The 20756-nt window shown below is 54.6% G+C and overlaps 1 protein-coding gene across 1 annotated transcript in view; it reads right to left on the reverse strand.

The window, feature by feature from the left end:
- Positions 1-688: 688 nt before the first annotated feature.
- The window catches only part of CACNA2D4 (calcium voltage-gated channel auxiliary subunit alpha2delta 4), a gene marked incomplete at its 5' end in the record, with an annotated part of 112810 nt that continues 92742 nt past the window's right edge, over positions 689-20756 (reverse strand). Inside the window, 12 exons of the mRNA XM_082739018.1 lie at positions 689-1796; positions 2512-2606; positions 2890-3002; positions 4481-4598; positions 7151-7171; positions 7479-7534; positions 7875-7927; positions 8482-8557; positions 8937-9007; positions 13720-13782; positions 13940-13984; positions 14962-15023. Of these exons, the coding sequence (XP_082595144.1) occupies positions 1692-1796; positions 2512-2606; positions 2890-3002; positions 4481-4598; positions 7151-7171; positions 7479-7534; positions 7875-7927; positions 8482-8557; positions 8937-9007; positions 13720-13782; positions 13940-13984; positions 14962-15023 (878 nt within the window). The 3' untranslated portion in view covers positions 689-1691. The remainder of the gene's footprint in view (positions 1797-2511; positions 2607-2889; positions 3003-4480; positions 4599-7150; positions 7172-7478; positions 7535-7874; positions 7928-8481; positions 8558-8936; positions 9008-13719; positions 13783-13939; positions 13985-14961; positions 15024-20756) is intronic.

Consider the following 20756-nt stretch of genomic DNA (forward strand, 5'->3'; position numbering starts at 1 on the left):
CTACAATATGGGACAGATAACAGTACCTACTTCAGAGGATTATTGCCAGATTTAAATGAGTTAATGCCTGTTACTTACCATGTACCTGTAAGCCTTAGCCATTCCTAGCATTATTTTGCCACTTAAACTGGCTGAGCAAGTGAGTTTGAGTCACTCTCTTCTCTGAGGCTCTACTTGTTCAGCTGTAAGTAGGGCTGCTAATGCCGACCTCACAGGCTTGTGAGACTAAGTGGTGAAAGTGACGTCATCTTATCAGTAATGTAAGGCATTTTACAAATAGGGCAATGAATGCATTGTTCAAAGTTGGCCCACTGTACAGGGGGAGGGGGGCCATTTGCTGGTGGGAAGCTTGTACTCTGAATTGTGGAGGGCCGAGAAGGGTCTCTCGAGGCCCGGCATGCTGTCCATGGTTATCTTGGGGCTTGGCTGGACTTTCTCGTTGGATGTTGGTTGAATTTAAAGTTCTGAGGCCACCTCGTAATTTCTACATGGTCTGCCTTTAATGTTGCTCTCACAGTGGAGCCAGGTTTTCGGGGGAGGGAGGAGGAAGCTCCAGGGCCCTAAGACCCTGGGGGAGGTGTGCATGTGGAGAGTAAGTTCCCAGACAGAGCTCCCCTCCTGGTGGACTCTGCTGTGCATGTTGGAATGTTCCTTGAAATGCCCACCCCAGGGATAGAGTCAGGCAGTCTTTGTTAAATTTTTATTTTATTTTATTATTTTTAAAAGATTTTATTTATTCGTTTGAGAGAGAGAGAACACAAGCATGGGGAGAGGCAGAGGTAGAGGGAGAAGCAGGCTCCCCACTGAGCTGGAGCCTGACATGGGGCATGGGGCTCAGTCCCAGGACGTGGAGATCAAGGTAGTCTCTTACAAAGATAAGTGGCTAGAACAGACCACTGAGGGAGCTGGCCCTCCCGGGGAGTCTGGAGCTAGCCTTCAGGAGATCCCTCACCAGACCACTGTGAAGGACTGTCACCTCCCCTGTTCTATCACCTTTTAGTGCAGGAGCTATATATTTTACCCTATTGGCTTTTACTCAGATGCAAAAGTTTCTGTATGTTAGCATTTTGTAAAGACATTTTCAGAAGTTTTAGAAGCCATAGTTTGCAGACATGCCACAGTAATATAAAAGGATTTAATACCTGTTCCTGTTCTGGGTTTTCCCATTACTAGTTACTTCTTTGCTGCCCGCCCCCCCCTTTCTGAGCAGCAGCTAGGAAATTGACCTATCCCCTCACCATGCATCTCATTTTGAGAAAGCTCTATTTCAGGTGGGGGTATGTTCTTCATCTCATTTCTGCTGTTGGCCTCGTTCTGTTCCTCTTTCTCATACCTTAAAGTTCTTGGATTCTACCGAAGACCAACCAGGTTCATTAGAAACAGCTGACCCTTGGCTGGGTCTGGGCTTCTGGAGAATAGATGCAATTAACTTCTTTTGTCTTGGTCCAAGTTGAGCTCCCGGTGGACTCCTGAAGAGGAGGTAGGAAGGATGGTACTAGGCTCCCTGGAAGGCCTTTAAGAAGTGGTTTCTGGTTCCATCTGGCAATCTCAGGAGGCAGGGATCATTAGCCCAAGACAGATGAACAGTGACCTGGGTGATAACCCAACTGTAGTGAGGTGGATCCCACGGCAGGGGCCGACTCTTAAGAGTGTCTCTGGAAGGATCATCTTGTCAAAACAGAGGTGAGGTGTCACCGCAAAAGCTGGGGTGGTAGCCCCCAGGCACACAGAGGCAGCAGGAGCATGGGGAGTGAGGCCGAGGTGTCTGCGGTGCCGCCACACTCCTGCGCATTTTCCTGTGAACCAGAGCAGAGATGAAAAGGTAGTCTTCAGGATGAGGCAAGGAAGAGGGAGGAGGGCCTCTGGGACTAATAGCCAAAAACCTGGGGTAAGAGGGAAAGCCCAGAAAATGGAGGAAACACTGCCTGCCATCTTTTTTAGACCGCCTATTTTTTAGGGCAAAGGAGAGGCTGTGCACTCAGCCCAGAACTGGGTTCAAGCCTCTGCTTGTCCCTAGTCTTACAGTGGCCGTGGGACCATCCTCTAGAATGACTTTGGGGAAGCCATCAACTCTGGAAACTTAGTGGATGTGGATTATTGTGGCATATTCAACAAAGACAATACCATGAGTAAGGCACCCAGCTTGAGGCCTTAAGCTAAAAGCACCTAACATAGTGGGCGCTCAATGTCATTAGCATGTGCATATATTAGCTTCCTCGTTTGGAGCTAACTGCAGTAGTAATGAAGGCAATATGGGGGAACTGCGTTTGAAATCACTGAGGGCCCAAACCCTAGGAAATTTGGCCCTTAGCTCCTGGTTGCCTCCACATGTGAACGCCACAGGGGCCTGAATGTCCATGCACACGCATGAATGTATTCCACGGACGTGCACAAGCAGGGCTGCATTCATAAGCATCAGCTCCCATCTGCAAATGCACAGGCCCCATCCAAGAGCCCAGGATTTGTGGATGAAGACCAAGCCCCGCCCCTTTGCCCCCCTCCAGCCCTTACCTCTGGATGGAAGGCATGGCAGGAATCTGGTCTCCTTCGAAGCTTCTGCGAGCGTAGCCTGTCACACTTGACAGACGCATTATGTGCGGAAGTCACTGTTAAGGCGAACATCTCATGACAGCAGCGAATTCTGGAGATTCTAGAGACTAAGTCTGGGAAGAGCCTAGCCCAGGTGGGACCAGCTGCCTTGTAGAAGAAGGCACCCAGGGGTTAGGGGGTGGGGAGGGGTTAGGGAACAAATCCGGAAGCCCTGGGTGGGAGGCGGGGGATGTTGGTGAGGAGGGAGGATGGCCTCGCCTCTCAATATCTGAGCTCCTCAGTGACACCAACACCTCCATCCCTCCCCCAGCCCTCATTTCCCGGAAGCTGGAAGGATATATTTGACTTCTGTAGCTTCCTGCAGGACTGGTGGGAAGATGCTACAGTCACAGGTGGGGTCTGTCACCAGGAGGAGAAGGTTACTGCTGGGAATCTGTTGCATCACAAATATCCTGCGGCCAAGAGAGAAGTGGGTTGCGGAAGCGCTCTGTGGCAGGCTCAGATAATTCTTGAGAGGGAAAAGAATTGTCATTAATATATTCAGAGACAGCAGGCATAAATCAAGACTTCCCAAGCAGATAGGGATGTGTGGCTGGGGCAGGCCGTGCCGGAAAGATGCGGTGCTCAGGTTTGGCCACAAGGTGGCAGAGCCTGCCCGCACAAGGCCCTGGAGAGCCGCCAGAGGGAGGGAGGAAGGGATCCGGGAAAGCCTGTCTGCGGGAGGCCTGGTGCCTTATGTAACAGTAGCTGCCACTTCGTGAGCATTTCTCTGGGGTGGATGATTTCTCTCTCTCACACACACACACTTAACCGCAACCACTCCGAGGGAGGTTGCTGTCGTTCCTGTTTCGTGGAGGAGAACCCAGAGGCTAGAAGAGGTGAGGTAACTTGCCCAATGTTACAGGGCTGCGGAGCAGAAGAGAGTGTTTTTGAACTCGAAACTGTCTACCCTGAAGTCCGTGGCCTTACACCAGACCACTCACTTCATTCTCATGACAAGCCTTTGAGATAAACGAGTCACAGGAGTTCCCAGAAAACCGCTCTGGCGAGGTTACCGTCCACCCGACATCACACACTAGTAGGACTGTCCCATGCCAAGTCTGAGGCGTTACACTAGAAAGTAATTCCCCTGAGGTCTGGGGAGTCCAAGGGACGTCCCGAGAAGCCCTTGGCGAATGGCTGAGCTGGCTGAGTGGACACCCTAGAGGCGGCCCAGCACAGAACTTCACAAGTTGGAAGGTCCCCGAGGTCAGGGTGGGAGTTGGCGGGAGAGAAGTTTCTGTCGGGCCTCCCTGCCCGCCTCAGGCCAGCGGTGGCTGGAGCCGATAGGATGCAGCTCGGTCTCACGGCTTGCACACGGGCAAGGCCTGAGTCTCTGCGGGGCGCACACACAGGCTCCAGGCCGGCCACGGAGAGGAGAGGCCGGTGTGACCTGACAGTGCTAGGAGCCCTCCTCCAGCCCACCACTCCCGAGAGGGCCCCCGAGCTGGCCTGCTTCTCCGCACAGACAGGTTTCTGAGGGGGCACCGACTGGCTTCTTCCTCACCGCTATCCTCGCCTTCCGGTGCCTTCCCAGGGCCTGCAGATGCCCCTGGTCCTGCACGGGGCTGGCTGCCGCTGAGCTGTTGTGGGCTAAGCAAATGTGTGTGACCCACACTGAAAGGGCCTCCGAGAGGGGCTGTGGAGACTCTTTTGGAGCCTGTGGTAGGGTGGGTGGGCCCAGATCTGGCCTCGGGACCACTTCTACCAAACCAGTCCCGGTGCCCCCAGCCAGCCTACCCTCTGCCCCCGCCCATGGTTTCCTTCCCGAAGGAAAAGAGGAAGCAAAGATGGGGAGGGGTGGGTGGGTGTGGGTGTGGTGGTGTGTTGTCAGGGGGAGGGGAAGGGAGGAGCCCAGCTCCAGTCAGGCAGCGCTGCCCTCGGATCTTACTTCTGGCAGGCTCCACACTCAATGATCCCATTGGTCTCCCGGATGGCTGTCTGGTGCACAAACACAGGGTACTCTGTGTCACACGGCTGCAGCACGTCCTGTTTCTTGTGCTTGTGGGCTGCAGAGAGACAGAGTTACAGATGGGGAAAGGGGCATTGCCAGATGAGAGGGCCCCAGGAAGCCATGCCTGGGGGGGGGGGTCTCAGCTGCAACCCTGGCTGGCAGGCATGGTCACTACTGTGCAATAGAACACCCTTTTGTCCCTTTGTCAGAAGGTTCTCAGGGCTCGGAGAGGAGGAGGGGAGGAAGGAACACAGGGAAGGAAAAGAGACAGAAAAAATGGAGCAGATGGTGTCACAGTGGGAAGGGCAACAGACTGGCATGGGGGGCCTTGGCTCTCGGCTGTGGGTGATTAGCACACTAGCCCCGTGACCTGGGGGAAAACCACTTCCCCCCTTGGAAGCACGATCCTCAGTGTAAGCCGGCTGGTTGGGAGAAGGGCTGGGCGGGGACCCCTTGAAGGCTCCAATCAGCACTGATACCCAGGGTCTGAGAGGAGAGCAGAGGCAGGAGGAGGGCCAAGGGGTGACTTGGGGGACACTTTGGTCTCTTAATCCTACCCCTCCCCCCCATTCATTGTATACACGTGACATTTCTCAAGTCTAGCTACTGTGCTCTGCACATGCAGCACGCAGACCAGCCCTAGGCTTGCTCCCTAACCACCCCCACCCCCGGTCAGCCCCCGCCCCCCCCCCCCCCCCCCCCCGGTTTTGAGCAGAGCAGCAAGGGCTGAGCGCCAGCCTGCCTGGGCCTGGGAGAGAGAGCCAGCAGGGGCCTCCAGGGCCCAACGTGGCCAAAGCCCAGGAGACACAGCTCCCAAGTTTTCCAGCTCCTTAGTGGTGCACTGAGTCCCCTCAGGAACAAAGGATGAAGCTAGCAGGACTTGGAAAAATGAATAGCAGAGGCCCGGACAGCCCAGTCCTGGAGGACACACATTGCGCCTAGGGTGAGCAAAGAGCCAAACGGGGCTGGTTCACGGACTGAACGACATTATTTTTGGTCAAAATAGCAGCCCTGGTTTGTTAACGCAGCACATCTGTTTCTTCCAGGCACTTCTCTACACTTTCTGGGTTCTTGGCTACTATCTGTGGAATGGGGAGGGTGGGCAGGGTCACCCCCATTTCATAGACCCCCATCTCAGGATCACATGGGGGTTAGCAGGAGAGCGCCCAGACCCAGAAACTTCCCACTGGACTGTGAAGGCAAAAGGGAAGGCCAGTCTGTGGGCAGAGAAGTGCGAACTGGGGGGAAGAACCACAGTCGGGGCTCTGCACACTTTGTCGGTTTCACCAGACCTTCCAGGGCTGCTACTGGGCACTTTGACTGTGTGGGCACCCTGGCTAAAGCCTGCAGGAGCCTGGTGGCCGGCTCCCTCCTGGGCCCAGTTATACTGGCCTGGTCCCCTGTAGGGGCTGGGCCAGTCACCTGAGCCACTTCGTGTGGGTAGATTATCTCCATGACAGCGATAGGGACCATGCGGACAACAACAGACTGGAGTGGGCCTCCACGCAGCTGGGACAGGGCCTCCCTCAGGGCCTCCCTCAGTCCATGTCCTTGGACTCCAAGTCCAGCGCTATTCACTGAGGACATGGATGAGTGGCTGAACCAGGCCTCCTGGGCAGGATGGAGAAGCTCCAGGGGCGGCTTCCCTGAAGAGGAGAAATTGTGAACCAGCAGACGGAGGGAGATCGTTCTCAGTGTTTGCAAGATGTAGCTGCTGGCAGGGAGAGCACGGCAGGGAGGGGAGCTGTGCCCCCGGCCCATGTTCCCATGCAGAGGGAGGAGGGCCCTGTTTCTAAATGGGTTGTGACATGTGGTTCCTGGTTCCTGTCACAGACACCATCAGGAAGCCAAACTCTTAACAAAAATGGGGTGGGGAGAATAGCCCAGGCAGTGGAGATGTTCCAGAACCCCATGGAAAAGGCTCTATTGACGAAGGGGTTGAGCAAGGCTGGTTAAAGCGAGACAGTCTGTGTGGTAGGAAACCCCCCAGCTACCCTGGGAGTGGAAGCCAAGGACTGCCTTTTGCATTTAAAGGTCAAGTGGCTTCGCTCTTCTGGGAGAGCAGTCTAGAGTCACAGCTGGTTGACACAGAGGACATTTCTTTGGTTCACGGTGGGGCCTGTGGAGGGCACTGTCCTCAGACCCAAGGTCACAGGAGATATATTATCCCCAGAGTGCCCAAGTGACCAGACCTAGGCCTCCACCTGCCACACCCTTAACCCTGCACACTGCTGGGGGCTCGGTGGACACAGGGAGCTGGAGGCACCCCTGTTTCCTGCTCCACGAGGAGACCTGGCGGCTGCTTACCTGCACGTGGTCACAGCCACTGGGCCACATCACGCTTCCTCCCCTTGGAATCATAAGTGAGCTCACCCAAGGAGATGGCTGGAGGTTCTGTTTGCCCTGGGCTAGGACTATACTTGTGTGGGACGAGATCTGGGTGACACCCTCATGCCTTAAGAGATGGGGCTTTCGAGTGGGAGAGGGCCTCTGAGTTAGGGGTCCCCTGGATGAAGAGAGCTCAGACTTCCTTGGATGGAGAGCTGAGGACAGTCCCTTTTCGAAGTCCCTACCCGCACCCCCAGAAAACTCAGTGAGGCTACTCACAGTGATGGAAGACAGCTTTGGCTGTCCAGGACATGATGGGCACGATGTCACATGGAGGGCAGGATGGCACAGGGTGGCGATGTCGCATGGAATGAATGATGTCACATGGAGCAGTGGTGTCCGGAGATGGCAGTGGTATGATGTCACACAGAGAGGTGAGGGGAGCCAGAAGTGAGGGGAGGCCATGAGAGAGGGCCTGGTGAGGTGAGATGGGAGGCACGGACTCTCCAGAGTCCCCATCCCATCTGTCATCCTCCCAGAGGTGACAGGTTCCTACTGAAATGGCTTTGAGAGCAAACACTCCATTTTTGCAGTCCTGCGTACTCACCCTCAGCCCCACTGTCTGCTGGCCAGGAGCCCCATGCACTCCACTCCAGAAGGATCCTGTCAGACACAGAGCTGAATCCCCAAGACCCGGTGCCCTCCTGACCCGGGGGCCTGAGGGGTTGGAGCACCAGAGCTCCCTGGCGGCCCCTGGTCTAGCCCCTCTCCTCCAGGACACCCTCTTCCCTGCTTGGGGCTCCTGGGTGAGCAGGGCGCCTCCCCGCTGGGCAGCAGTGTGTTTGGGGGGCAGGCGCGAGACACCCGGGGATCTCGCCTGCCTCCTCTGGGGTTCTGGGGACCTCATGCAGCTCCTGCTCAAAGGGCTCCCTCATAAGGCACACCTGCATGAAGTCCCCCGGGTACCCCCCAAGTCCCCGCCCAAGGCGCAGACCTCACTCACAGCAAGAGCTCATTCACCAGCCACCTGGTAGCGGTCAGGAGGGCAGAGATTGGCTGGGAAGGAGAGGGGACACAGGGTTAGGCCCAGGCCCCAGCTGAGGGCGCTCCCCTGGGCACCGTCATTAAAGACCAGCACATGCGGTGGAGGGAGGAGCTCCCCACCTGCCCCTTCCGGCCGCCACCATCTCCCACCCCTTCCCAGCAGAGGGAGCATTTACAACTGTTATGTGATAAATTCCTAGGGCACTTGGGGTTCCACCATGCCCATCAGGAGGACTCCTCCAGTTCTCTCCCTGATGAGCCACTTGGTGCTGCTCCTGGCATCCTTTGTGATATGTGTGAAAGCACTTACTTGCAAGTGAGGCAGGAACAAAACAATCCAGGGGCTGCCCTCTGCTTTCTCTGCCAGAGGCTTGTTGCCTCAGGGGGCCGCCAGAACAATCCCCAGAAGCCCCGGAGAGAAGACCCACAGGCCCGCCCAGGGGCAGGCTGAGGACAGGGAGCAGGGGTGTGGGTCCGGGGGTGGGGTGGGAGGAGATTTGACATTACTTTCTGGTCCCAGTCAAGAGTGGGGTCCTGGGGGAAGAAAGGTCTGGGGTGACACTCACGCTGACCAGGGGCCGGGCGGCACTGGGGTGGTGACTCAGGGGTCTGCACATGGCCTGGTAGTCATACATGGTCACTCTGAAAATCAGAAACAGGACCTGGGGAGTCAGGCCTTCCCCCAGCCGGGGTGGGGGTTTGCTGCAGGGTTCCCATTTCCCAAGCTTCCTGAGGGCGAGGGAGGGAGGATGGGCGATCAGACGGATTTCATCTCTGCACTTCCACTGCTTTGAAGACATGGAACAGCAAATTCGGTTTTCCCTCTAAGGGCCCATATGACCTTATACCCCTCTCCACCTCATATCTAGTCTCTGGCTTCAGAAAGGTTGCTCTGTTAGCTCTTTGGGGCTTTCACTGTGGGTTTTTGAGGTCAGGATCCTGATATCTGTCGGGACCAGTTAGCATCAGCTCCTGCCTTTTCTGTGTGTAGTCAGTCTGGGGAGAAACGTGTCCCACTTACTGGCTGAACACCCCCATGCTGAGCAGCTGGGTCATGAGAGCGCCATCCACCTCCCCCAGGAATCTTCCCATCTGTGAGGGCGAGAGAGACAGGGAGAGAGAGAGAGATGGAGAGAGAGAGAGAGAGGGAGGGAGATGGAGAGGGAGGGAGGGATGAGGAGGGAGAGTGGGAGAAAGAGGAGGAAGAAAGGGAGGGAGGAGAGGAAGAGGAGGGAAGCGGGATGAAGGCTTCTAAGTCTCCCACATTAGGCCAGGGCTCACAGCTAGCTCCAGTCGGGGGTGGGCTGGGTCTCCCCTGTAGATACCAGGCAACAGAATCAGAACTGTACCCATTCCACGGGCTCCCTCCCCCTTTAACAGGTTCCCCTGCCCTATTCTTTATCTTAGCACTTTTCATTTAGTTGGCTATGAAATCAATCTAGGGGCTACGATTGGAGTCCAGTCCCCAGCCCTGCTGCCAACACAGCTGGGATTTGGTCTCTCTATTTTTTGTGTTTCCTAAAGAGCAAAATAGGATCCTCCTTCCCCCGAGTCTCTCCTCCATGGCCCAGTCAGCCAGCACTGGTGAGCACCCACCATGTGCACCAGCCGAGGCCGTACCCTCCAAGCCCGCAAAGTCCCCCGAGTTGGATGACAGTCAAGCTCTGGCTTCAGGCTGCCTTCCAGCCTCACCCCTACACTGACCTCCCCACCTGCCCCGGTCTCTTGCTTCTGCGGCCTTCTCAGCATGGCAGAGAGGAAAGAGGAAAGAGCCTGGACTTCAGCATCAGATTTTGATTCAGATCCGGCTCCGGCACTTTCCACTGTGTGGCCATGGGCCGGGGAGGGGATAGCTTGTGCCAAGCATCTGGAACACGGCCAGGGCTCCGTATGTGGTGGGCATAGGATAAGGAGTTGCTCTGGCCTTGGCTCTTCTCTCTGCCTGGACAACCCTTCCCCAGTCCTTACTCCAAGGAGCTTTCCTTGTTGTCCTCCTCCAGGAAGTCTTTCGTTTCTCACCTTTCCAGCTGGACTTAAGGCCTCCCTCCTCAGGCTAAGGACAAAGGCATGAGGGGAGGGGGTGGCCCAGAGAGTGCGGGATGGGACATGCAGGCTTGTCTGAGCCCTGCACTCTCTTTGGCCAGAAGACCCCTCTGTTCTGAGGCCTTCGAGGCTTCTTGGAGCAGGGCAGTGGAGAGAGCAGGGGAGAGCAGGGAGGAGTCGAAGGCATTTGAGGGAGAGACTGGCAAGTGGAAAGGTGTGAGGTATCCGTTCCTGCCGTTCTCCGAAGTGCAGCCCTGAAGCCGCCTGAAGTTCCTTGAGCTCACGCGATCCCTCTCCATCAGCTGTGGGTTGCTTCTTGCTGTTGCAGGGACCAGATGTGTGTGTCCTCCTGCCTTACCAGACGGGGAGATCCTGTGGGCAGACACCTACCTCCCGGTCCCCCACACCACCCAGTGTCTTGTTCGTGGTTACTGTTCCGTGCATCTTTGCTGAAGGAATGTGTGAGGGATTGGACGGGCAATGAATGAGTGACCGGAGTTTTCTCCCTGGGAAAGTGCAGTGGAGTAGAAATGAGGCTGGCCCAAATTCCCACAAGGCTTTTCTTTCCAAACTCTACGCTTATTCACCAAAAACACCACAGTTCAGACACTTGATTCTGAGAAGATGAGCTCCTGGACACTGGAAAAAAATGTATCCTCTTCTATACATAAACAACATGACTGACCGGGCTCCCCTTCTTCAGGTAAGGCAAGCCGGACTTGAATTATGGTAGCAGTGTGTTCGTCTAAAAGACTACATTTCCCAGACTCCCCTCTGGCCAGAGTTGGCCAATGAAAACTGAGCAAAGTCACCATGTGGGACATCCGGGAATCTGTTTAAAGGGAGAAGACTCCATAGGAGGAGTACCTCATTCATGGCTGTTTCCCTTCTGGTCTGGAAAAGGGACAAGAAGGCAGGAGCTCCTTTAGCCATGTTGTGACCTTGAGGATGCAGACTCCTGGTGACCAGACCGTACCAGTCCTGGGCTACCTTCATCTACTCTTTTATGTGAGAGAATAAACCTTTGATTTGGTTAAAACCCTGTGGTGGGGGCTCCACTGCTGACAGCAGAACACATTTCTTAGCTGATCGTTTCATTGGAACTTCATCAGAGTCCATCAGTGCCTCAAAAAGGTAGATTGACTTAGTTCCTGACCCTGCAAAGCTGAAGTCCAAACACTCAAACTGGAGCACCCTTGTCAGTTCAGGGTGCCCAGACTGACTGCGGGGTCTGTGGCGTCTTTCCAGCCACGGTGCTATCCAGGGTCTGGAAGCTCCAGGTCCCTGCACCCCGAGTGCCACCTGCCTTCGGGTTTGCTTGCAGTGGGGCAGGGCTCCATGTTTCCAGGGCACAATCCACAAATAAGCAACGGTCCTTTGGACTGCCCGAGCTCTGGGGCTGTATGAAAAGGGCCTGGGGCTGCCTGTGTTTTCAGTGTCTGTAATGAGGCAGGAGTGCGTGCGGGGGTGCAGGGAGCAGACAGGGGGCAGGTGGCGGCAGAGAACCCGGAACTGATGAGTATTCCCGGTGGCTGGGCCGCAGCCCCCAGAACTAGGCTAATTTGCATGCCTGTGTGGAGCTCTGGTCCCCAGAGGGAAGGGGGACCTGAGGTTGGGTGGGAGAGCCCGTGATTCTGGGATGGAGCAGATGTCTCACAGTCTCTTCTTACCGATGGACAGCCTCGGTTTCTTCTCTAAAAACGTAAGGTGTTCCTTTCTCATGTATAGCCCCCCATTCGCGGGCTCCCCTGAGCTGCTCAGTCTCTTGACAGTCTCAGTCTCTCTGGCCCCACAGTGGAGCTGGGGAAGCATGTGGGAGAGAGAGCATAGGGACTGTGCTCCAGAGAGAGCCACCCAGGGGGCAGGTGGCCAACTGACTTTTTCTTTGGAGGCACCCGGCACTCAGTGTGTAGGGAAGCAGGGAGGGAGAAGGGATTGCTGAGGAAAATGAGCTGAGACAGGCACATCAGAGGCCCTCTGAGGGCGGAAAGGGTTGCCCTGGTCAGAAGGCAAGCCCAGCATTTTGGGCTGGGGGCAGGGAGGGAGAGGGTGCTGCACCCGCCTCAGAGAGATTTCACCTCCTCATGATGGGGCATTCGATTTTCTAGCTTTGGTGCCCCTGTGAGGTCCATTTTGGAGCTCTCCTGTGAAGGTGCTACCCACAGGCAAGCGGGAGGACTAGGGATCCCCAAATCTGGGATGACAGGTCCACTGTAAACATTACAGAGATCTACAGAGCTGTTGTCACTCTCATGGCCCCAGCTGTCTGCTGCTCTTTCCAGGCCCCCGCGGAGGGCTGTAATCCTGTCATCTGTAGTCTTTCATGATAACAATGAACCCTGAGCTGGAAGAGAGGCCCAGGGGGACCAAATGTCTAATCAGTAGGCCTGGAACACCACTGGGGCAGGAGTTCCAGGCCGCCCCTGCCCCTCCCGCAGGCCACAGACAGGTGGTGCCCTGGGGCTTTGCACTTGCCCTGTTTGCCCGGCAGGAAGGCCTCCGTGAGGCAGGGTGGGGAGGAAAGTTGGCGTCTGGAGCAGGGACAGTCTTTTCTCCCCAGACCTCTGGGTGGACCTTGGCAGGGACAAGAAGCAGCCTGGACCTTCCGGCATATTAGCCCGGCAGGGAAAGTGCGTCCAGATCAACAGCCGCTGGCAGGAAAGGCTAGGCGGTGGTCCTGAGACTTTGTCGGGCTTCAGAGTCAGCAGAGGACTTGTCACAGCAGGGTTGGAGGGCCCCATCCCAGAGCTTCTGACTCTCCAATCTGGGTCAGGCCCAAGAACTTGCATTCCTATCAAGGTCCCAGACGCTGCTGCTGCTGCTGCCAGTGCCCCCACCACGGGAGTGTGTTTGGGGAGGTGGAGGGGAGTGTGGTAGGGCCATTCGGCAACAACTCACAATGGTCCCAGCCTCTGGGTAGGTTGGACCTGGTAACTTGCTTCTTGTGAGTAAAATATAGTAAAAGTGATGGGATGCCACATCTGAAATTAGGTTCCAAAAGACATTGACTTCTGCTTTGTTGTCATTGTCTGTCGCTGGATCTTCTTGGCTTGAAGGTAGAAGGTGGGGCCTTTGGGAGGTCATTAGATCATGAGGCCCTTAGGAATGGGATCATGATCAGTATGATCAGGCCCTTAGGAATGGGATCTGGTCAGTATCGATGAGACCCCCGAGAGCTCCCCTGCCCTTTGCTCCACACGAGGACACAATGAGAAGTCTGTGACTCAGAAAAGGGCCTTCACCCCGGCACACAGGCCCCCTGCTCTCTGTGGATGAGCCCCCCAGCAGTGGCCTAAGTGGATTAAAGGGGCAGGAAGGTGATGGAGGGGAGTGGGGTGATGAGTCTGAGGGTGTCTGCACTCTGGGAGGAGGCTTCTAAGGCCAGGCCAGTCAGCATCACGGCCAGAGCACAGAAAACATGGGGGGCCCTGCGGTGGAGCCGGGCAGAGCCTCTCCTCGTCGTGTGGACAGTTTCCCTACCAACCATGGGACGAGGCTGGATTAGGGAGAGACAAAATAAAGAAATAACATTTTCTCTGATGATCTGAGTGAAGTGTCTGCATTTTGTGGTCTTCCTACACTGACTTGGCTTGGAGAAGAGACTCTGCGTTCTTCAGACTGTTCCCTCTAATCTGCCCTAAGCTGCCATTACTTCCTGGTGCCCCAAGCCGCCATTAGCAACCACGGTCAGTCCTTTCCTTGACTGGCCTGTCTGGGGGATGATCCGACTCCTCCCTCCTTCCACCTCCCGGACACCTTACCTCCTGAGACCGCCCTGAGATCAGGATGAACCCGTTGTTGTCGATGACGAAGCAGTCCAGCTCCTGGGGAGAGACCGGGAGGAAGGTCATGGCTAAGCCCTGACCGCTGGACCTGGCCTGGTGTGTGGGGAGCACCCCCATGTCTACTGCAAAGGGACCCTCTTTAGTTGTGGGGCCCATGGTTCCCGCTCCCCCCCCTTTCCCCTGGGACAGAACTTACACTGTCCTTGCAGCTCTCTGGGCAGGGTCCATCCACTGGGCTGCACTAGAAGGAAGAGGAGAAACTGTACATGGTATGTGCCTCCGTGTATGTGTGTGTCAACGCGGGAGACACGCACCGCATGAGCACGTCTGTGTCGTGTGTGGGTTATGTGTGTGCTTGTGTTTGTGTGAGGGGGATGGTGAATGTGTGTTTGAGGCATACTTGTGTGTGTGCGTGTGTGTACACACTGTGCTGGGTGTGCGTCTTTGTAGGGCATATGTGGTGTGTTGTATGGGTAGGGTGTACATGAGCCGTTTGTGTGTGTGCGGGCACGATACACACGTGTGCTGTATGTGTGGGTGAGGCTATGTGTCACCAGCTGTCCACGCACAGGGGTTCAGCCACATTCCCCTCCGAGGGAACCGCACCCCTGCATCCCATGCGTGAGGGTTGGAGATCAGCCTCATGGTGCCAGAAGCCTCCTGGGGTGGCTTCGGAGGCTCCTGTTCTTTGTGTGACCTGGAGGGTGACACTAGGTTACGGGACAGGTGTCCCTTCCCATTCCATCCTCTCCATCTTCATGTCATGGTTCCCTAAACCTGCTTGAAGTGAGGAAGCGGCAACAGCAAGTGGACAGATAAGGTCTTGGAACAGAGGGGCAGATTCTGGTGGAGGAACTTGAAGGGGACTTGAGGAAACCCAGGAAAGGCAGAGGCCTCCAGGGAACCGGGAGAGGAGGCTGGGAGGCAACAGGTGGGCTGGAAAGCAGTCCAGGCTTGGGTTTTGGCTAGAAGGATGGAGGGGCACACGTCTCCTCGCCCCGGGGGCAGGGTTGGTGGGAATACGGGGTCCTGCTCATTCCCAGGGCTGAGCGGAGCAGAGAGATCCAGGCCACTGGCAGAGGCACAGGGAACGGAGACAGGCAGAGAAGGAAGGGATCCAGGAGAGCTGAGCGAGGATCCCAGAAGAGAGGGGCCCTCGGGAGGCAGTGGGGCAGCAGGAGGGAGCCTCTGGCCTTGACCTGGCCCCATCACACCCACCTGCTGGGTCGACGCCCAGAATGTGCGCTGCAGGAACTCCAGCCTCATCTGGACGCCCACCGCTGCGGAGAAGTGGGAAGAGGGGAGACAAGACCATGGGTGTGTTTTGGGGGAGGGGGGTTGTGCGAAGGAAGAGACAGTGAGAGAAAAAAATAGATTCAAGTTAGAGAGAGGAGGTGCATCAGCAGGAACCGAGGGGAGGGGTAGTACCATAGCTGAGTCAGAAAGGAGCCTGTGAGAGCCCAGCCTGGACTCCTGGCGGCGGCGGGGGGCGGGGGGGGGGTGCAGTTTCTGTCTCTTTGCAGCAGATAATTCTGGAAAATGCTTCCAGAGAAAGATGAGACCCAGGTTCTAGAGAACAATGAGGGTGGCATTCATCTTCTGATCTTGGGAAACTCAAGGCAGATGCACTGGGCACATTATTTTCCCCTCTCCCAAGGATGGAAGGACAGAGGTAGAGAGACAGAGCCATCTGTTCAAGGTCGCGGCGACCAAAAGCGGCAGGCTGAGATGGGGGTTCAGGGCCCCACGTGGAGCTTTCTAGATTTCAAGCCTGACACAACAGCCCGTCTTGTACCCAATCCCTGCTCAGGGTCTCCCCTACTTTGTAGGAAGGCGCTTTCCTTGCCGAAAGGTGTGACCAGGTTTACCCAGGTTTGCGGGTTGTTTCCAGAAAACCAGACATGCTGCCAGCTGGCAAAAACTACCCCTTGGTGATGCCACTTACAAGGGGCTATGCATGTCTCTTTGGTTCCCAAACAGGCTTGAAGACCCAAGCTAGAGCTCACATGCTAAGAGAAATCTGAGGTCAGAGAACACAAAGAAAAGGCAGGTTCTATTGAAAAGAAAAAGAATAGAAAAACTAGGTTGACTTCCTACTGTCTGGTATAATAACATTGAAAATTTTGAGTGCCGGGCACCTTCACATCCATGGGCTTATTTCATCCCCACAGCAGAGCAGTTCTATTCTTACTGGGGCTTCACAGAGGAGGAAACAGGCTTGCGGAGACGGCCTGCTTGCCTCAGTCCCCCGGCTCCGAATGACAGAACCAGGACACGCAGCTGGGGTCTGTCTCTGAGGCTCTTAACCTCTCTGTTCTTCACGGCTGGGTCACAGTGGTCAGGAAGGAGCCGGCGGGCGTGGGTGAGCAGTCTCCCACCGGGGGTTATGGCTCCCTGGTCCGTACAGGGGGAGTGGATGTGGGTTCCCGACTGCTCCCGCACATTCATGGGACATTCTAATCAACCCATGGCCACTCGGTGGAGAGATTTTCCATTGTGATCATTCTGACTTCCCCAAACTCAGCAGCCGGCTCTTCTCAATGGACTGGAGTTACAGCAAAGAGCTATAGAATCGTATCCTTTTGTTTTCAATATGAAATGATCCTAGACAAGTTTGGCGGAAAAAAAAATGAGACCAAGGAAGGGTCAAGGGGCCAGAGCTCTGGCCCTGGGTTAGAGCTGCATCTTTGGATTTGTTCCTTGGTTATAGAACACGTCATGATTATTCTTGCCCTAGGAAGGCTGAATGGGTATAAGATTGTTGAGGCTCAAATGGACAGGGAGAGAGAATATTATTCTACACTAGAGCTTTGGTACTCAAACTTCGTATGTGTTAGGTTCATCTGGAAGGGGATGCCTGGGTGGCTCAGTTGGTTAAGCATCTGTCTTTGGCTCAGGTCACCATCACAGGGTCCTGGGATCGAGCCCCGCATCGGGCTCCTCCCAGCTGCTTACGTTCTCTCTCTCCAATAAATAAATAATATCTTAAAAAAAAAGAAAAGAATTATCTGGAGGATTTGTCCCCATCCCCATATGCCTGGGGCGGGGCCTGGGAATTTGCATTTTTAGAGCGCTCCCAGGTGGTGTTTGGTGTTGATGCCACTGGCCCGGGAACCAGGGTTTGGAAACTGCTCTTCAAAAGCAATGCTGTCTGATTGAACTTTCTGAAATGATGGGGCGTCCAAGCTCTGCACTGTTTCATACAGTAGCCACTAGTCACATGTGGCTGTGGAGCCCTTGACATATGGCTGTTATGATGGAGGACCTGAATTTTAGATTTTTTAAAATATAACTTTAATTTGTTTAAATTTAGATAGCTACATGTGGCTGGTGGCCACCATGTTGGATAACACAGTTCTAGAGCTCATATGGTTATAGACGATGGAACCAGGTCTCTGAGAGGCCCCTCCCCCTCCCTTGGAGTCTCATGGCAGCTCTGTGGCTGGAAGCGTGGCTAGCTTTCTTGAGCAGGTCCTCTGATATGGGAACATTTGAGTTCTTTGTGCACTTCCTTGTTGTTGGCTGAAAGGAGTCGGTGAGAAGGACACAAGTACATGGAATTCTTGGTCATGACCGAAACAAAAGACACACGGACAGCAGTAATCCACACACAAAGCTTGTGCTGGAGGGCCCAGTGTTTGCTGGCACATCCCTCCTCCCTTCCACGGTTCCCTCCAGCCCTGGAGGACTGAGGGGACTCCTCAGGCTCTCCCCCTTATTCTTTCTTGTGAGGCCGCCTCTGATACTCACTTTAGACAATTTCTTTCACCTGTAGAATAAAGGCTGAGTGAAAGAAGAGGAACCTTCTCAAAATTGTCACGGAGCCATCACACTAATGCTTAGAATGATCAAATCTTTGGGATTAGGAAAGTTTATCTACCCCTGTCCTTGGCTTCCTTGGTCAAAGAGCTTTCTTCCTATTCCTAGAGACAGACTCTGTCTCTCTACCTGCTTGCTCGAAGCCACGGTACCTAGAATCATGACATTCCTGAGCTAGAAGAAATGCTATGATTCAAACACGGAGAGTCTTGAGAGAGTGGGGGTTGATTTCCCCTAAAGAAACAGGTTTTTGAGGTTTTGCGTAGAAATGGGAGGAGTGGGGAGCAAAGAAGGTCCCCCCCCCCCCCGGGGGGTTCTGTCTCACAGCTGGTGCATAAGCTCCTCTAAGACTAGTTCTGGGTCCTTTGTGTTTGGGATCCGTATGCAGAGCTGAGGACATTCCAAATGCTTACTACCTCTCCATGCTTGAGTCACTGAGAGCATTTCAAACCTCACAGGTTCTAAACTGAACCTGGGCTTTTTCTCCCCAAAATGTGACCCTCCTTGAGACTTCACCATCTGGAGCATATTCCACTTAATTGTAATCATTTTCCTGTATCCCGTCCGAGTTCTGCAGACCTTATTCCAAAACACGGTAAGTCCGTCTGCTCCACCCTGGGCCAAACCAACATCTCTCACTTGCATTAATATTCTAGACCCCCAAGCAGCCTCTCTGTGATCCGTTCTCCAAGAGTCATGACAGTGATCTTTCTGAAGATCACCTCACTCCCTTGCTTAAAGACTTCCAATGTCTTCCCACTGCTCTTGGAGCAAAATCCAAACTCCTCTGTAATATGGCCTCAAACCCCCACAGGAGCCAGCCCTGCCATTCTCTTTGATTTCAACCTGAATCATCTTCTCCCTCGAACATGCTAGTCTCGTTCCCACCTAGGACTTCTGCATCCGCTGTCCTTCCTTCCTGGGATGCTCTTGCCCTAGAACTTTACATGGCTGGCTCCTTCTCATCGTCGGATCTCATTCCAAATGTCACCTCCTACAGAGGCTTTCCCTGACCTCTCCAGATAGAGTAGCCCACCCCTTCATCCTTCATTCTCATTTCATCATTTTTTAGTTTCTCAGCAACATGATTTATTTATTTTATTCTCATTTATTGCCTGTCTTGCCTTATTGGCATGGGGGCTAATAGGCAAGAAGGAGAGAGTTCTAATCCCTTGCACCTAGCATCAGACTTAACATATCATGGCGCTCCAAAAATATCTTTTGAATTAAATAGGTAAATATTTGTGAATTCCACTGAGCCAGCCTCTTGATGGGGAAACGAATTCTATAAGATCTCTCAGTCTTGTCCCTTTGGGGCTCAGGACCATGTTGAACTCCTTCTTTCTGTATGGAGCCTCGCCCTCTTACAGATCTGAACTTGAGTCCCTAGAGTTGAAGCTGTGCTCTGATTCCCTTGAAGGCCTAGGAGGGAATCCACTAAGGAACGGGGACTTTGGGTGAGACAGAAAGAACTTCCTCGAGACAGGAGGTGCTAGATCCCGAGGGCAGGGGTTGAGATAGGACTGGGGAGCGAGTGAGGGGCATGGGAACCTCTTCATCAACAGACTGTCTGTTCTGCCCTGCCTCGTGACTTATCATTTCAAACCCTGTTCAAATCCTGCCTTACAGCCCAAACTGTACTTTTCCACCCCAGACACTGAGACAGCCCAGCCTTCTCTCCTGGGAGAACTGCCAGTGTGACGCTTGGGTCTCTGGGCTGCTTGCTCAGGTGGCCGGCCATCGTCAGGACTTCACTGGCCCCCCATGTCAGGGGAGCCCCAGGCTGGCCAGCTTCCCTCCCAGCACCTCCTAGCAGCCTGCCGTGTGCAGGAGATCATGCCTCACGGTCTGATGTTTGCAGACAAGCTCAGAACTCTGAGTGCAGAGAGATCCAGCAAAGGGAACACGAAGCATCTAGCCATCCTGGGCTGCTCCGCCAGGGGAGCAGTGGGACCTCCCCCTCTTGCCCAGACATGATTGGACCTTGTTTCAGAGCCTGACCTTGATCCCCAGGTCCTGCTGCAATTTGATAAATGTGGAAAAATGACACCCCTTTCATCCTGGCCCTAGCCGGGCCTGTCCTTCCCCCTCCCCGGGGTCTCCTCTTGACCTCTCTCCCCTGCGTCTCTGGAATGATCTCAGGTCTTCCTCCAAAGCAGCTTTTCTTTAAGATCTGCTTGACTCTCAGACAACCTAACAAAGAGCCCTGTAAGGCCACAGGCAGCAGGCAGCTTATCAAGATGTACCTCTTCGCTCCAAGTCCTGTCTGTCACTATGGCGCTGTTTTGTTGTCACAGGCCGCAAAGCGAAGCAGCTGTGTGCACAGAGGGAAGGGCTCCCTGTCAGAAGTCGTGCTCCCAGGGGTCAGCACCTCCACATTTTACCCCCAGCTCTAGTATCTCCTTTGTCCTTCTCCCTTCTCTGCCCTAATAGCTCAGCACAGAGACTGTTTAAGGGATCTAGAGCTGCGAGGCTAGGAGGGGCCTATCTCCTATGCCTACAAGCTGGGGAGCCAGCAGATGCTCAAGGTCACGGAGTGCCAGTAACCGAAGGGAGACCAGAGACCTCAATCATTCTATCTCCTCGTTCTACAGAACAGGAAAGCAAGGCCCAGGGCTGTCAGGTCCATTAACTAACTAATAGCTAATGAGCAACAGAGTCTAGACTCTGGGTCCCCTGATGCCTAGGCTTGGGCTGGTCCCTTCTCTCCCTCATTCAGCTGACAAGAAGGCACTGGGGCGTGGGAGAGGCAGAGTCCCTCTTCCGGAACAGTTCCTAGTTTATGAAAGAAGATAAACCATACCACAGAAAGTGGCTTTACATTTTCTGGATAAGAATCTCAAAGATGGCCCCAAGAAAGGCTATAGATGGGAGAAGGTCAAGTCTGTGGACCATCCAGGGAGCCTTTGTAAACGAGCAGACTTTCTGGTTGGGTTTTTAGGAAGGGGGAGGCTACCCATGGGGAAGGAGGCTGTTCCAGACTCAGGGAAGGAGCTGGAGAAGCAGAGGTCTGTTTAGAGGCAGGTGGGTACAGTTAGTTTGAAGGTAGGATGCACCCTGTGTAGGTGAGAGGCACGGAATTCCCAGGAGGTAGAAGACCCGCTCTCTCTCTCTCTCCTCCTGGGACTTCTGTCTGAGCCCTCCCTGCTGAGTCTGTCTTCCATTAGAACAGAGAGAAAGGAGGTGCAGGAGTG

This window comes from Mustela nivalis (assembly GCF_964662115.1).
Source record: "Mustela nivalis genome assembly, chromosome: 7".
NCBI classification, from domain to species: Eukaryota; Metazoa; Chordata; class Mammalia; order Carnivora; family Mustelidae; genus Mustela; species Mustela nivalis.